General features: G+C 32.4%; 1 protein-coding gene across 2 annotated transcripts in view; it reads left to right on the forward strand.

Annotated features, from left to right (window-relative positions):
* Positions 1-14,762, forward strand: part of LOC106637136 (L-aminoadipate-semialdehyde dehydrogenase-phosphopantetheinyl transferase) — a 65,217-nt gene extending 50,455 nt beyond the window's left edge. For both annotated transcript variants that reach the window (XM_089595693.1, XM_089595694.1), the window contains one exon: positions 13,400-14,762. In XM_089595693.1, the coding sequence (XP_089451819.1) occupies positions 13,459-14,283 (825 nt within the window). In that variant the 5' untranslated portion in view covers positions 13,400-13,458 and the 3' untranslated portion in view covers positions 14,284-14,762. The remainder of the gene's footprint in view (positions 1-13,399) is intronic.
* The last annotated feature ends 3,141 nt before the right edge of the window (positions 14,763-17,903 follow it).

Here is a 17,903-nt window from a genome sequence, read left to right on the forward strand (position 1 = left end):
TGAAGTAACAATCACTGAAAACTTTTTCTGCATATTCAGATATCACATTTTTCAAAACATTTCTTATTTCATTTCACAGATACAAAATTTTTTTAATTTAGATTAAATTCTTTTCCTTTATCGTTACTTTCTTTACAGAAATGCAATGCTGTTTTTTTTTAGTATTATCATATTTCGGAATAAAAGTTGACTAGGATAAATAATTAAATCGTTCATTGAAAAGAATGAAACTTTTTCATTCATTTCAATCTGAAACGAAAGCATAAGTAATGAAGAATGAGAAACTATGTATAAGTATTATTGAGTAAGTATTATAAGTTATTGAGTATTTTTATACTGACCTTTGCACAAAAACTGAGATGTGATCATAATATGAGATTGATAAAAAATCGCTTATACTTTCACTTTAAAGCAATACTTAGTTGCCCAAACAAATTTGAAATTTTTAAATTTTTCACAAAACATTTTTAGATTGAATCTTATAAATAAGAACAACAGATAAGTACGGCTTTCTGAAAGAAAAATATCTTTTATAAATTTTCAAACATAACACTATTCAAGTTATTATTTCTATGCAAAAGTAAATTTGAAATTTGAATTATCTTACGGTCGACACTAGTTTGTGAGAACCAAAAAATTTTCCTCCCCTACCCTTTTTCTATTACACTGTGCCACAGGGCACAGGTATATTCAGATACCATCTTTAGCTAATACTACTATTGTATCCGCATCATGTAGTTGTCTGTAGCGCTGCATGGCGACCAAACATGAACTGAGGAGTCGATGTAAGACATCGATCGCAGCATGAACAGTGCATTAATTTTATTGATTTTTAATTTATTAGATGCATGTTGACACTTGAAGCTCGAAAAGAAATTATTGATTAAGTTTTGATTCAGAACTAACGGATTATCAAAGCAGCGAGTCATGAAAACCTTGTTTGATCAGTCAGTTAAGTCGGTAGCATACGTTTAGTATATCTATACGTGACACTGATCAGATAGCCACAGTGACTATCACCCGAGATAGCCACAAAGTGACAAAATGCTCCAGCTATTACTGTCTTTTTCTACTGATTTGACTGCGCCATGTAGCTCTTTCTCTCTCTCTCTCTCTCTCTCTCTCTCTCTCTCTCTCTCTCTCTCACTTAAGGTAGCATTTTTGTTACGCTGAACTTGCAGGCTTTTCTTCCAGATGTGACTGACACGCGTTACGTAAACAAAAATAAGCAAACCGATGGGGTGGCTGCTGTGAGCGTAAGATTAGTAAACACGTTGGTTGTTAAATTTAAGTATACTTTTCTCAAATCTTTTGTTAAAATTAAATATAGTTTTATAAACCCAGCCTCGCAATGTGATAATAAAATACAATTTTACAAAATGTTTACTTCCGGTACTTTAGCGCTACTTATGAAAGCCAAAGATAGAGCCAAAACTCTAAATTAATTGTATGCATGGGCTAGGAACGGTTCTGTGTTTGTTCAACGAGATCGTAGTGCTCCACATCGGCTCATTTCCTCGGGAGACGACTTAAACTCATTACAGTAACTACCACGAGTGCATCCTTTTGCACCCGTCTCGCGAGTCGGGGACTTGATACGCGTAGCACATATAAATGCCAATTCCCTACGCAAGCATCATAATGACATACAATTTTTAATAGATGAACATGGCATTGATATTTTGTGCATTTTAGAAACCTGGCTTACGCCATTACAATGTTTGTCCTTGTTTGCTGTATACGTTTTGATACGTAATGACCATGGTTTGCTTGCGGTTGCAGGGAGTCGTAAGTACATGCAGAGAGGTGGAGTGGCATGCCATTTGCGCTCAGATCTTCATTTTTGCGCCATTACTGCACCAAAAATTACTAACATAAATTAAACGGAATATTTGCTCGTTGATATGCGCTTGGATCGGCTCCTATTGGAATCGGGTTATCGTAGAACAAAGGGCGATGTTGTTACTGAACTTTTCAATGCTATACAGAACAAGGTACGAAATTTTTCTTGTATTATACTTACCGGTGATTTAAATTCCGACTTCCTCTCGGATGACTACTATTCGCGGCATTTGAAGGGCCTTATTGCTGAAAACTCCTTTTATTTTTTACCGTTCGGTGTGACCCATCACCGAGAGACGTCTGACACGTGACTGAATATTATTTTAGTTGACTCCAATGACAGAGTGATGCACGTAGTCTCCTCTCCTGCCCCATACATAAAAGGTCATGATTACATTTACATTGACTACGTGGTGTGGGTGTCCAGGAAGTTCCCCCAGCAGAGAGCACGTGACTTTAATGAGCTTCACTGCAAGTTTTCCTCCTTGTTTAGCCCGTGACGATCTTGAGGGTAGTGATGTTGATGAGACTGTATTGATATCGACCAGGGCTCTTAGGGCTGCCTTACACACTTTCGCACCCATGGTTACTAGACCCTTAAAGCGTCCGCCGGCCCCTTAGTTTATCTCAGATCTGCGCGCTGGGTACAGGGAACGCGATCGACAGTATGGGTTGGCGCATCGAGCTGGTAGCGCGCAGCTAATAGCTCGCTACCACGACCTAAGACAAGTTTTAAACGTGAAGATACGCTGAGCTAGAGACAGCTACTTGCGAAAGGCCTTGCAGAGAAAGCATAGACCTGCAATCTTTTGGAGTATTTTGCGCCGGTACGGAGTCGTGGAACAGACCCAGACAATGAAGATTGGTGAGGGTCTGCTAAACGAAATGGTGACTTATTTTTCGGCGAGATCTTGCGTTAGGCCGGAGTGCTCGCCAACCGAGCTTGAGGAGATAGTCACGAGTTCGTCCGGCGGTCATGTTGGTTTCGCCTTGTCACTGGTTATGAACATCGAGGTTGGACAGGCTTTCGTCAAGTGTCTGGGTCGTACCCGGGGTTGTAGTCTTGATGGGCTTCTGCTTGCTCAATTTAAGTCGGTGCAGGGGCTCATTATACCACTCTTGAGGGCTATTTTTAATCTGTTGATAAAGAACTGCACATACCCGACTGCATGGAAGTGTTCCCTTGTCGTTCCTTTGGCCAAGGTGCCCAGACTGTTAGTGCCTTCCGAGTTTCGGCCAATTGTTAACATGATACATTTTGCAAAAATATTTTACGTCTTGATATCAAATAGAGTATCTGACCACCTAGAGGAGAACGATTTGCTGTCACCCATGCAGTCTGGTTTTCGCAGAAATAGAGGGATGCAATCTGCCTTATTAAAGCTGACCGATGATATTCGTGGGGGTATGGAAAACGTGATGGTTACCATGCTCGTGTTATTTGACTGTTGCAGAGCTTTTAACTCCACAGACCATGCGACACTGTTGACGACTATGAGTTGTCTGGGTTTTGCTAAGAGTACATTGCGCTGATTTTACAGCTACTTGTCAGGCCGTTCTCAGATTGTTGTAGGCTCAGGTAGCACGAAGTCTAAATCCTTTTCTGTAACGTCAGGGGTGCCTCGAGGCTCGTCTACAGGCCCACTGCTTTTTCTTGCTTTTATTAACTCGATTCTCTCTGTTCTCCATCATGCGACCAGGATATTACTTGCGGACGACTTGCAGGTGTATTTATCATGTAGGCCTTCGAACCTTGCTGCTGCTATGCAGCGGTTCAATGACGGTATTGAGAGGATTGTGGACTGGATGGATGCGCACAAACTTGAGTTTTATTACGGAAAATTGCATGCAGTCCTTGTTGGCACTGTTCAGAATCTTATGCGTATAGATACGGACCGGCTCCCACCGTTTAGGGCCGGTGAACGAGTGAAACCTTACGTTAACAGGGTCAAGACGCTTGGTGTTATGCTCGCAGACGACTCCAGTTGAAATGCGCGCGTGGCAGCAGTTTGCTCACGGGTCCACAGAGTACTCTATCGTCTGCGATACCGTGCAGGGTTTTTGTCTAGTTCCTTCAAAGCGTAGTTGGTTTCCAGCCTTATCGTCCCGCATTTTGATTATGCTTGTCTAGTGTATGATGGTTTGTCGGGATACCTCTCCATTAAGTTAGACAGACTATTTAACAAGGTTATTAGGTTTATTTTCAACCTCCGGCGTGATGCTTCGCTAAAGCAATACTATAATAAGCTTGATTGGCTGCAACCTAGTATTAGGCAAGATTATTTTTTGGCTGTAACAACATACAGGATATTGACCACTCGTGAACCGAGTTATTTGTATGCCTTGTTTCCTCTGACAAGCAAAGATTTGCGACGCTCTAATCTACTTCCTCGATCTGTTTTTCAGGCTCTGCGAGCAATTTTGAGCTCGTATGCAGCTTCCTTTTTCCAGAGGGCCATGAAACTCTGGGATCAAATTCTAGCAAGTATTAGATTGAGGGACATGCTCGGTGCGTTTAAGGGAGTTAGAGCGGTACAGCCAGTCTCAAAAGTTAATTTAAATTAAAAATTAGTGTATTTTATGACTATTCTTGATAAATCATGCGAACTATTTCGTATCGTACAGCAGAAGATTACTAACAAGTGAGAAAATAAAAAATTAATACTTCAAAATCGAATTTATGCTCCATGTTTTATATTTCATCTGCTGTATATAGATATACCAATAGCATTTTCGTAAAATTTTTAATTAAAGTATTTTTTAAACCGTGATGGCTTGCTTTCTCAAATTTAGATATATTATTTTAATTGTTACTTACAATTACATACTAGTTTTTTTAAAGAATTGTAAAAATATTTTCCAAGTTTTTGGTAAAAATGTACATGTCGCGACGACGTTCTAATAAGATTCCGTGTATAAGATACTAAGTTTGCAATTTTTTTTCTCAAAAACTGTGACGCTACGGTTCCTGAAATTTCAATATGTTGGTAACGTAATGAAAACAAACGCATTATAATTTTTCGAAGACTGTCGTATGAAACTTGTTTTTCGCACTATCCCCCTTAAAGTGGCTTGTTATCGCTATATGTTGGCTAGAACTAGGGAGTAATTGACGTGAGGATATTTCTTGTTCACGCAAATTTCACTGTATCACTATAAGAGTTAATTAGGGCCATCATTTTGTACTCAAAAAAACTTTTATTCTTACATGGAAAAATAAATAAATAATTGTTGCTTTTTGTGGGTGTAGGAATTCAAAAAATATTTTTATACAGTGAAAGTCAGACAATGATTTGCAAATTGATTGTGCAGTATCTTGGACAAAAATATGTAGCTGTAAAAACAGCTATTACAAACAGCTGTTTTTACAGCTGTACATATAGCTATAACCACCTAAATTATAGTTATAATTAGGTGTATGAATAAGGTGTACGTAAACATTTATTTACAGGTATAAAATAGATTTATGATACTCAGACAAAAATGTATAGCTATACATCATTACACCTATAAATTATAACTATAATTATAGCTATTACTAACTGTACAATAGCTATAAATATAGCTATAAATTTTGCCGAGATTTTACATAAAAGTCGGTTTAAAATTGCACTTTTTGAAGGCTTATCAGACATTATTAGTGCTTTCATCCGTATGATAACATTAAAACTGAGAGCCTGAAATATTTTTGAATCAGTAGAAAAAAAACAAAAATCTTGAACAATACTTTGAGTTTTTTAAAAATTGTTCAAAAATACTTCAGACTCTCAGTTTTAATGTCATCATACGGCTAATAGCATTAGCATGGTATTGTCTGATAAACCTTCGAAAAATCCGATGTTAAACCAACTTTTATATAAAACTGGAGCAAAATTTGTAGCTATAATTTATACCTATATTCATACTTGTTAATAAACGTTTACGTAAACCTTATTCATAGACCCGATAATAGCTATAATATAGGTAGTTATAGCTGTATGTACTGCTGTCAAAACAGCTGTTTGAAACAGCTTTATTTACAGCTACATATTTTTGTCCGGGATGTGAAAAGATTTTTTGTAAATCACTGTTTAAATAAAAATATATAGATAATTTACATTGATTGTAAATACAAAATAAGTATTGTCTATTTTAAATTTGGTTTCTAATAAAATAAGTTCAAGAAAAACAAGCATTGTACTTAAGATCAAGGCAAGTACTCTGGGACTGATGGAAATCCTAGACAAAAATTTTGGATTTTTTGGTATCTAATTTGAGATAACTTGGGAACAAAAAAATAGGATTACATTCTTAAACTTATAAGTTATAAGAATATATGTCAACATTTAATCACAGAAAAAAAATAATGCAAAATAAATCATATAAAAATTTCAGCAAGGGCAGCCTGCTATATGATGAATTTCACACATTAGAAGTGAACTCGAAAAACTGAATAAATATGTAAAAAAATTGAATTAAAACATGTGGTCAAAGTTTTTTAAACATACTATACCTTTTTCATAAAAATTTAATTTGGTATTGTTATAAATAATAACGATTTATCATAAAAAAGGTGTCCTAATCAGCCTTCCATGTTTAATAATTGTACGCAATGCCGGGTCAAAATGACAGCACACGTCCCAGTTTACCGCCAACTTTCTCAAGTACGAGGCTAAGTCGGACGCATTTAGAAAACGTCCTGAACAGAAATTGTAAGTAGGCGATCAGTAGATATTGCACACATAAATTTTCTATGTAAATAAATTTTTTTAGCTCTCGAAAAAGCATGTAATGATAAGTATTTGTGGGTGTTGGCATTCGAAGCGCCCAGGGAGTCAACTCCAGTAGTATATACCAAAAATAAATAAATTTTTTTATTTAATTATACAAGTAATGGTGTTTGTTTTATTGATTCAAAATAATTTTTGTGTATTGAAACAAAAAAACAGTAAGTCTGTAAATAATTATGCGTTCTAATCGCTGGTACTTTCGTCTTTATTTTATTTGCTACCGTCAACAAGATACAGGTTAGTTCAATTTATAAAAACAATTTGAACGTTATCTACCTCATTAAAAATTTTAATAGATATTTTTCCCGCGATCCGTGACCAACAGTACATGTAACATCAAAAAAGCACCCGTGGATCATGAGCTGTCTATTTCAGAGCTCTGTTGACTGACCTACGGTGACCTAGCGCCACTACTGTCGCTGCTAGCACAAAAAGTACGCGTTCTTTATTGATTCATTGAATAAAAGCAGATTTGTCAAACAATTTGAAAATTTAGATATTAACAGTGTAAGTCTTCCTTAACACATAGCAACTGCAATTATGACATTTTTCTAAAAAATTTACCCCCTTCCTGTCACAACAAAAAAAGGTCGGTCAGTTTTTGCAAATTTCGAGGATTAGCTAAAAGTTTTCGATCTCAAAATTTAACTGTAGTTTCAAAATCACAATACTGACAGCATATTTAAATTTCAGTTCTCTAGCATTATTAAAACGCGAATTATGAAATAAACAATTTTTTTTTAAATGAGGGTTTTTTTGCGATTTTGTGTGAGTACCTTCCAAGGTAGTAGCTGCGCGAAATTTTTTATTTCTATTTTAAAATGTTTAGTGTCCGAATTCACCGGGCTCAATTTGGCCTTTTCACGTTTGCGGAGGGCCTTTAATCGTCATGGGACCCATTAATACCCCCTGGTTTGTTGTTTTAATTTCCTTTATAAATTTTTGATTTTTTTTTTTTTTTTTTTTTTTTAAATATCTTGTTTTATTCCTTTCTTTGTTTCTTGTTTTATTTTATTTTATTTTTTTTTATTTCTTGTTTCATTTTTTTCATATTTCATTTTATTACATTTTATTACATTTTTTTAATTTTTTTGTATTTCCTTTATTTAATTTCTTTTTTTATTTTTATATTTAATCTTTTTTTTTTCATTCCCTTTTTTACTTCATTTTTTTTCATTCCATTGTATTTATTCATGTCTTTTGCAATTTTATTTCATTTAATTTTTATATTTCATTTAATTAATTTTTTTTGAAATTTTTTTTTTTCACTTATTTTTTTGCGATTTTATAGCCCATTAATACAATTTTTGTTTTATTTCTATATAATTACTCAATGACATTGTGCCATTATTTGTTTATCAAATTCAAAATAAGTGCCCTTAAAAACCATTAAAATGATATGAAACTCGAAATATATTTATATACTGATCTTACATAATTCATTTATGATTGATTTAATGAATTACTTTATTTATGTAATTATGTGATATTGTAACACAATTTGTTTGTTGAATTCGAAATAAGTGCCTTTAAAAACTATTGATACGTTCTTCAACTCTATTATACCTGCTCATTTTTTTTTTTTATTTTTTTTTAGATGTATTATTTAGAAAACAAATACATAATTTATCATAAATTGATTGTATTATCGGTTAATGCATATAAAAATGGAATATTATAGTTACGGACCACACGATAAGTACAAGAAACCGAGATTCTATAGCCCGCTCGTAGCAGAGTGGGTAAGGTCCTGGCCTCATAGGCAGGAGGTCGAGGGTTTAAATCTCTTTATTAGAAAATGTTTTTTTATTTTATTTTTTATTTTTTTATTTTTTTTTTATTTTTAGAATTGTAAAAAAAAAATTCCAAGTTAAATAAAAATTATTGTGAGCAAATAAAATTAAAATTTGTTTAAAAATTAATTGCTTGGGAGTGTGAGAAGAAATGGTAGGTAAGGGTGTGCAGAAGAGTAACATGGCACGGTTGGCAGATATACATATATAGTGGGGAGAGGGGAAGTGTATAGAGAACAGTAGGTGAGGGGGACGGGGTAAGGGGGGAAACTTGGGAGGAAGAGACTCCGGGTAAACCACTTTCGTTTAAAAAAAAAAAATCTCTCGGTTTTAAAATTCCAGCCCTCCGAGTAACGCGACATAAAGAACCTCGTTCTAAAAACTGTCAACAAGTTATGCTTCTCAATCATTTATATTATTTAAAAATTGTGTAAGTTATCTCACTTTAGTATGCTGAAATGTAATGGGGTTGAGATCTTTTTAATACTACTATACAAAGTAAATACATACATATTTATATACATATTTAACAATTTTAAAGGTACTGTTCATGAAGATACAAGATTCATGACAGCGACACTAATAATTTTCAAGAAGCATCGATCGAAAACTGTGTTTTGGTTCTCAGACTTAAATTTTTAAATTGTTTTTACTCAAAACATTATAGGTACCTGCTTTACTACTCTTTTTAAATATACCTATGTGTATAATCATAAAAATTGATTTCATTAATGAAAACGGTGAATATTCGTAGGAAGCGCGAGCGGTAAAAGTTGTGTGATGTATAACTCCTGAGTTTTCCTTGAAAAAGCAGAAAAATGATATTTTGACCTTATGTACACCTTTTTAAGCCATCATACATGAAACAAAAAATTTTCAGTGTATTAAAGATGTATAAAATGTTCCAAGAAATAGAAACTAACAATTGAATAAGTCAGTTAATCAGAAAAAAAAATTATGAAAATATCTGTGTCTACAGCCCGATACATCTGGGTTTAATGGCCTAGCTGACGGTGCTAGACTTGTGATCTTATAGCGTTAGCCTAAAAAGTTCCGTATACTATTTATATTTTTTAATTATTTGAGGTTAATTATTGAACTTTTATAGTCAGTAGTATCATATATTAGAGGTTAAATTAACACTTGTTTGACACACATTATTTAAACGTATTGAAATTCAATCTGTAGTACTAAAGCTGTAAATTATTTGTTTTTTGCAGTGAAGCAGAACTATAACGCTAAATGAACTGTCATAATTATTTAAAAAACTTTTTGTTATGCTGTTCAAACTATCTAATCTGCATAATAAAACTATACAATCTTTATTATTAAAAATGTGAAACAAAATGAATATGATCTTTCTTTGCAATTTTAATAATTTATTCTTACTAGACCATGTAAACAGAATTATTATAATTAAATTTATGAAAAATAAAATTACTTAAATTGAGTTCACATAAAACAACACTTAATAAAGTTTCTATGTTCTTACGTATTAATTTTGACAGGCTTTGAGAACAGTTACAAAAATATCAATTTTCTTGTGTAAATCGAACAATTTTTAGAACAAATTTTTAATGAATTCAACAAAACTATGGAAAATAACAATTATTAATATTATTACAGTCTCTAATTCTAGTTGAAAAAAATTTTTTCTAATTTTTGTTCAAATCTAATAGTTTTTAAGAATACTTTATTTTATGTATAATCTTATGTTGTAAGAATTAATATAATTTATCTGAGTACTGTATAAATAAGTGAAGAATATTATCTTTCCTGCTGGTATTTGATACCCAGATTAATGTGTTAAAGAGGAAAAGGTAATCTACAAATTTGTTGTGATAATTACAATAAATTTATTACACTTTTAAACATCGAATAATTTTCCCTTGGAATGAATAGCATATGTAAAGTATAAGTAAAATTCATGAATAAAAAGCTGTTGTAAAATCAATTACTAGATTTATTGTTGACAAACGTGTTAAGAGACACGAATCAATATAAAATGTTCATTTCTAAGATGTTAATTATTAATTAGGTAGCCAAAGTGGTAAATATTATTCACGAAATGATGAAATAATAAACATAAGCTTTAGATGTACCTGATAAGGACGTACATTCCTTTCCGAGTGTCTAATCCACTCTGGCCAAGTGGGTAAGACACTTGACTTCGAGTCCTCCGGACCAGGCTCAAATCCCCTAACTGGAGCAAAGAGATGCTTTTTTTCACTATTTATAGTAGCTTTTCTAACAGCTTTGAAACAGAAAGACTTTAAATTACATGGGTTACAATTTGTACTTTTTTATTTTTTAGTTGCCGAAAATCTTGCTTGATATCGCGTAGGATATCATGTAGACTATCGTGCAAGAAGTCTTACACGATATCCTATAAGATTTCGTGTAGGATATCTGCACGATATCACGAAGAAATTTTGTTACGGGGTTACTAAAAAATTGAAAAGATGAGACTTTAGTTGCTCCAGTAGTAAATTTTTGTAATTTGAAAAAAATAAAAATTGAATTACATATTTTTTATCAGTTTTAAATTTTTCTAGCTCCAACAAATAGCCTTTTTTATACGTTACAACATGAAAAAGTGTAAATCAATGGCATTTTTTTGGCTCATAACTCTTTTAGGGCGTAAAAAACGCACTGTACCTTTTAACATCATTATATGTGTATATATATATATATATATATATATATATATACATACATACATACATACATATGTATATTTACTACCTTACAGCTTATTATTCGACCAAAACTGCATGGATTCTAAAAAAAAAATTTTGTAATCAGAAATTTTTATTCTAAAAAGCGTCAGAAAAACATGAAAAATTTTGAACTCAAAATAATTCATCTTTATTTATTAAAAATGTTCTACATTACACGTCAACACACTAAGGTGCTCCACTTAGAAAATCTTGGACGAAGTCGAGACGGGGAGGCCACTAGAATTTTTAATATTCATCAAGTTGATGTAGTTAGCTGTCTTATTATCCCGTCACCTTAGTTAACTTTCATAGCTAGCTTAAAACTTTTACTTACGAAGTATTTGAATTAACTGTTATACGTGTTACACACTTATCTAGCATTGAATATACTCAAACTACTTTCTTTGTTACCAAATTGTTAAGCTTAAGCATATATCTATAATATATCGTACTTTAATGGTATGAAAAACAGTTTTATAAATTACTTCACACACCCTGTTAGGATTATTTGATTATCATTTAAAAAGATTCTATCATCTTTTTTACCAATACATCAGTACAAATAAACACCATTACTTAGCGAGTATAACAGTGCTTCAAATGATAAACGGTAAAAAAAATAATCGTATTAACAAGAATACTTACAACACTTGCTCATCAGTCCATAAAAAATGAAACAGTATTTATTTGGTGTATAAGAATGAATTTTTTTTATAGGTAAATAAATATTGTTATTTTAAAAATAATTGTCCCAAGGGATTATTGGACTTAAGCCCTGCATTAGTTTCTCATACGTTTATTTTTTAATTGTCAACATACATGCAAGTACTGTGCTACTAGTATCATAGTTTAAAGCTCTTTCTATGTAGCAGTAAACTTTTGCCATACTTGTTTATGAAATTTAATCTGAAGTACTTATACTAACTTAAATCGAAAATGAAAATACGCCACAGATGAAAGTTTTTGTCATGCCGTGCGTAGAAAACCTAATTTAAAGTCATCTGTTGTGGCTTTTTATCGATTTCCTCGAGTACGTTAGGTCAAAAAGTTATATGTACCACATATGTGAGGGGTTACTTTACTGGCACACGCATGTCTTTGTCCACTTACTGGTGCTCGTGTGAGAACTGACATACGTATGTCAACCGCATTCCCCTCTGTATTAGTATCGTAATCTAGTATTTCTTGTAAATGATATTCTTACACAAAATTACTTCAATGTTAATGAACTCCTTAGTTGAAAAATACCTTAATAAGACTTAATAACATGAATATTTAACTGTTTTTCTGTCTACGAAAATCAGATGAGATCTTACCAGAGATCTCAGGTGACTATCTCATGCCAACAACTCATTTTAGATCTTAGTTGATATTCCATAAAAAGTATCGTAATTAAAAAAAAAATTAATAATAAGTTTTACAGTATTCAAAGCTGTTCTATAAGAAGTACCATTTAGATGGTACATCGAAAAACATGTCTTTCAAAGTGTTTTACGTCAATTTTTAAAAATAAAATAAATAGATTTTATTTTTCACTTGAGATTTCAGGTGCTTTCACAAATGAGATACGGGATGAGATTCCACCTCAGATTTAATAAAATTTATTTAATTTTTAAAAATTGACATAAAACACCTTTAAAGGTATTTTTTTATGTACCATCTAATTGGTATTATCAATGGAACAGCTTTGACTACTGTAAAGTGGATTTTTTATTTATTGATTTTTTTTTTTTAATAAGAACACATACTTAAGAAATCTCAGCTGAGATCTCACCTGATGGTTATTGACAGGGTTTTGTGTAAGTTTATCACTGGTATAAAAAGCAATATTTGTGATACATATATATCAAATTTATAGGCTCGTATATTACGTGGATACCGCTCCAAGCACTCTCAGTCCATCTATGTCTTTTTATAATGACAGATATTTTTCCAATTAAATTTTAAGAAGTCGAAAATTATAAGTTCAAAAAGATTTTAAATGTTTTTTCATTCTTTCTAATAATTTAAAATTCCTTTAAAATTATAACTTTCAACTTTTCAGAATTCAATTGGAAAATATTTTGCTATCATAAAAGGATATGGATGGACTGAGAGTACTTGAAACAGTTCCTCCATCCATATATGAGCCTGTAAGTTTGATGATACATACGTATCACAAATGTTACTTTTCATACCAGTGATAAAGAAACACAAAAATTTATCATATATAGTGTATTTACAAGCGGAAAGTTATTTTCCAATTAAACCTTGTTAACTTGTATATTTATTACAGATTAAACTGAAGTGTGAACTTGTAAAAGATGTAAGGTGCTAGATTAAAAGCATTAAAAAATGTCAAGTACTCGCTGGGCTTTCAATGTATCGAAGTGGGAACCATCTAAACAAGAATTTTTATTGGCGTCATCATGTTTACAGATTGAAGAAAAGAATAGATTGGATAAATTTGTCTTCAAAAAAGACGTTAAAGCAACTCTGGCGGGACGGCTGATGATTAGAAAATTCATTTTCCAGAATACTGGACGTCCATACAATTCTATTATAATTTCAAGGGAATCTAACAATAAACCTGTTTACAAAATGAGTGACACATGCACTGTTAGTTTTAATGTTTCTCACCATGGCTCATTTACAGTTCTTGCTGGAGAAGTGGGAAACCAAAGAGTAGGTATTGACGTAATGCAGTTAGAATATCATAGGAAAACTTCAATTAAAGAATACTTTAAAACTATGAATAAAATTTTTTCGGAGTCAGAATGGCAGAAAATTCATGATTCTCCTAATCAAAAAAAGATTGCCATTTTTTATCGGAACTGGGCGCTAAAAGAAAGTTACCTTAAGGCTATCGGAAAAGGTCTCACGGTAGATTTACGCAGTCTAAATTTTCAAGTTAACTCTGAGCTGCAAGATAATACTGTAATATCAAATTCTTATTTGTACATTAATAATCAAAAACAAAATTGGCGTTTTGAAGAATCATTGATTGATCCCTCACACTGCGTTGTTGTTGCTTTAGAAAATAATACATATGTTGATAAACGACTTGCAAGTAACTTAATATTTAAGGAATTAAATGCAGTTGAACTGTTGGAAAACGTTGTACCTCTATTACCTTGTGATATAGAATATTGTAAAAGATATTTTTCTAAAAATCCTTGAAATTTTTCAATTGCTTGTATAAAATTTAAAGGTAAACGTGTATATTTGTAAACTACATCCTATACAATTTTATGTTTACTACGCTTTTTTTTAATAAGCAATTGATTGTAACTTCAAGTACTTACTTGTTGATAAAGTGTACGCGTAAAACTTTATATTAACTACTGAGAATTACCTTGAAAATCATTAAAAATGTTATTTCTACTGTGAAATGTATCAAAGAATTCAATCTTCACATTTTTATAATCATACCTCAAAGTAGTAAAAGCATTGTTTTAAAAAGTATTTTTATCAAGGACTTTTTCTCAGTACTGGAGTGAGCTCACCTCTCTCCATTTATATATTTTCCTGTTTCTGCTTTATTATGGCTATTTTTTAATCTATAATCGCACATTTTTCGGCCATAAATCATAAATTTACAAAGAGAACAATTTTCTTAATCTTAATTTAAGACTTTTTTTTCTTCTCTTTCTCGTAGTCTTGCTATTACTCTCAGCAAGATATTACTCCACATTAGTATAAATGAGTTCTGCATGAGTACATTGTATTGATACGTTACTCGTATTTTGCAGCATAGGTAACTCCATCTCGTAGATTATAGCATGAACTATTAAAGAGGTGGAACAAATCAGCATATCAGTCACAATAAAATGGATAAGTTAAGGTCTAAATCTGTTAGATTATCTAAAAATTAAGTCTTGCGAGAGTGTTTTGTAAAATCTAACATCGTTTTTATTCGAATAACTATATGAGTCAGCGCCATGTCTTTAGTAGATCTATACGTACGTACCGGCAACGGTAGCCTAGTGGCTTAAGCTGCAGTTCTTATAGCTCGGGAGGGGGGGGGGCTTGGTAACGCATGCTCACAAGTTCGAGACCTGGCCTTTAGTCACTTGGCTTGCATCTCTGAGAATCTACTTTCTCATGTGCGTATTTCCAACCATGGTCCGATGGTTCAAAAGCCATGTAAAATAAAGGCCCCTTTGATGTTTGAGTGATTAATGTCACAATTAAATCTGAGGTGGTTTTTCACTATGCCAATGACGATAGCATATATATGCATAGTAACTCAATGCATAGAGGGCACATTTCTTAGAATTAACTATCATATATGTATGCTCAAGCGCGCGCGCGCGCGCGTGTGTGTGTGTCAAGATACGCACCTACAGAGGAACTCGTGTATGGATACTATCACAGTGTATATTAATCCAAGACTGGGATGGTAAAGAAAGTCTTAGATTATCCGGGTAGTGTCGTCTGAGGCTAATCTGACCAAAACATTGACTTACCAGATATTTAAAAAAAAAAGTAACTTATAGACAAAAAAAGTTGTTATCGTTCCATTTTTATCCAGCAAACGAAGACTCGCATTTAAAGACCCCTAATGTGTCATTTGTTGAGTCATAAGTGGTGTGCACACCATGCTTAAGGTTTTTGTACATAGTAAATAAAAATAGATTTAAAAAATGAGGTACTCACTTAAAAAATTTTGCATTAAATGTTTGACTCAGTTCATTTGTAAAAAAAAATACTCAAAACAAAGTTGAACAAATAATATATTTAGGTCTTTCAATGCGAAACATTGTTTGCTACATAAAAATAGTTTAATAATAAGTTATTTTATCTCGGTTACACCTTTTTTAAACGATTTTTTGCTTAAGCATCAATGTATGATTAATAATTAACCAGGTTGTTAAGTTAAATGAGGCTTGTGTTCACAGATACTATCAAACGCAGTCTGTGAAATAATTAAGGTTCTTTTATTTTATTCATCTGATTTTGTGGACATCAAAGCTCTGTAACATGATTTAATATGTAAATAATTGTTGCATTCAACATAATTCCAATTACAAACGAAAATCATGCATCTTCACTATGTGTGAAAAGAAAAATGAAAACCATGGAAAATTTTTTTCATCTGCTGTCTGATTTTCTAAGTTTCTTCTTTTAACTGTAAATTATGTTGTCAAATTCTTAAAATAGTAAAATTGTGTGACATTACTTTTTTTCGAATTACAGCTATTTATATGGAAAAATTAAGTTAACTAGTAATAGAGTTGCGAACAAATTATTAACGTGAAGCATTTGTTTAAGTTATCAACAAATACAATAGAAATGGTGTGCAAACCTCTTGAATCATAAAAGAACAGTTATTTCCTTTACTAATGTTAATAAATTTAATTAATAAAAAAATTAAGTGTCAATCATTTTTCTGATACTTTCAATAACCAAAAACCAAAACACGGAAGACCGTAAAACCGTAAGTTATTTGGAGGAAAACTAACTTTCCGCATGTGTTATAAACTGATAACAATCCAGCCAAAAGACATGTTAGTCAAAAATCATTCAAACGAATAGCGGTAAAGGAGGGTATCATTGCGGTTGCTTTAATTATTGCGCTACTCTCGAATAATGCGTATATTTTACTTGAACTGATGAGTTATGGTGAGTCAACACTTAAAATCATTAAATCAAGTTATAGAGTACCTAATTCATTGAACTTCAGTTTCAAAATAGCCTTAAAAACTTTACATTTGGTTAACAAAAAAAAACGTTTTCAATAACTGGTGCACACATAACCTCTTTCACTATGATGGTATTATTGCGGATACCCCGTTAATTTAGCATTGAAATTGACCACAACAGTAAGTGAACAATAATACATACAGGCCCACAATAATACCAGTATTTTGAGTCCAACGTTAATAATAAAAAAAAAGTCACAACGATTTGACGAACTGAATTTCTTAGACAAACGTCTAAAGCTAACTACTAAAAAAATCGCAATAATACTCCCTTTCACCCCTACTCATTTATCCAAAAATATATTTTACTCGAAGGTTAATTCACAAAAGGTTTTCCGTAGATTCACTTTACCGAATACAAGTTCAGCAAATGGTTAATTATCTGAAAACCATTCGACATGAAGAAACCGTTATCTGAAAAATCGAAATGTATTGATTAACGTTAAAAATGACGTCTCATAACAAAAAATACGGGTAAAATAAAGGGAAAACTTGTCTGAAGAAAGAATATTATCGAAAACTCAATAATGAAATTTTTCTACATCAGGCGTTTTTAAGAGACTGGTGTGCCCTTGGTAGAAAAAATAGTTACCCTACGTCTCTCAGGGCGCAAAGTATCCCTGGAGACGATGGCACTTATCCGAAGAAAACTACTATTTCCAACCTCGGGCGGTTTTGAGGGTCGGGTGTGCCTTTGGTAGGAAAAATAGAATTCACGACATAATCGCTATCACTTCACTGCCACCGTACGTTCATCGGGCCGAAAAATAACCCCGGAGACGATGGCATTCATCCGACGAAAACTATAATTATATTTTTCATGGGGAAGTTACATACTTGCATATTTTTTTCCAACCTTGTTACGCCGTATTCTATGAATAAAAGGTAAGATTTATCGTATCCTTGTCTGCTGCAAACTCTTTATTGTAAGTTTTAATTTTGATGTATCTGTTAATGAAATCTACAATCTAGGTTACCTTAGAGCTTAAAAGGAGGGGAGAGGTAACCTTTAAAATTCCATTAGCTTTGTCTGTAAAAGGGTAGCAGTAACTATATTTTTGGGGTGCGTACTACAACGTTTATCTTTAGTAATTT

This window comes from Copidosoma floridanum, unplaced genomic scaffold (genome assembly GCF_036245765.1).
Source record: "Copidosoma floridanum isolate Cflo_tuat_1 unplaced genomic scaffold, Cflo_Japanese_pri ptg000027l, whole genome shotgun sequence".
Classification (NCBI taxonomy): domain Eukaryota; kingdom Metazoa; phylum Arthropoda; class Insecta; order Hymenoptera; family Encyrtidae; genus Copidosoma; species Copidosoma floridanum.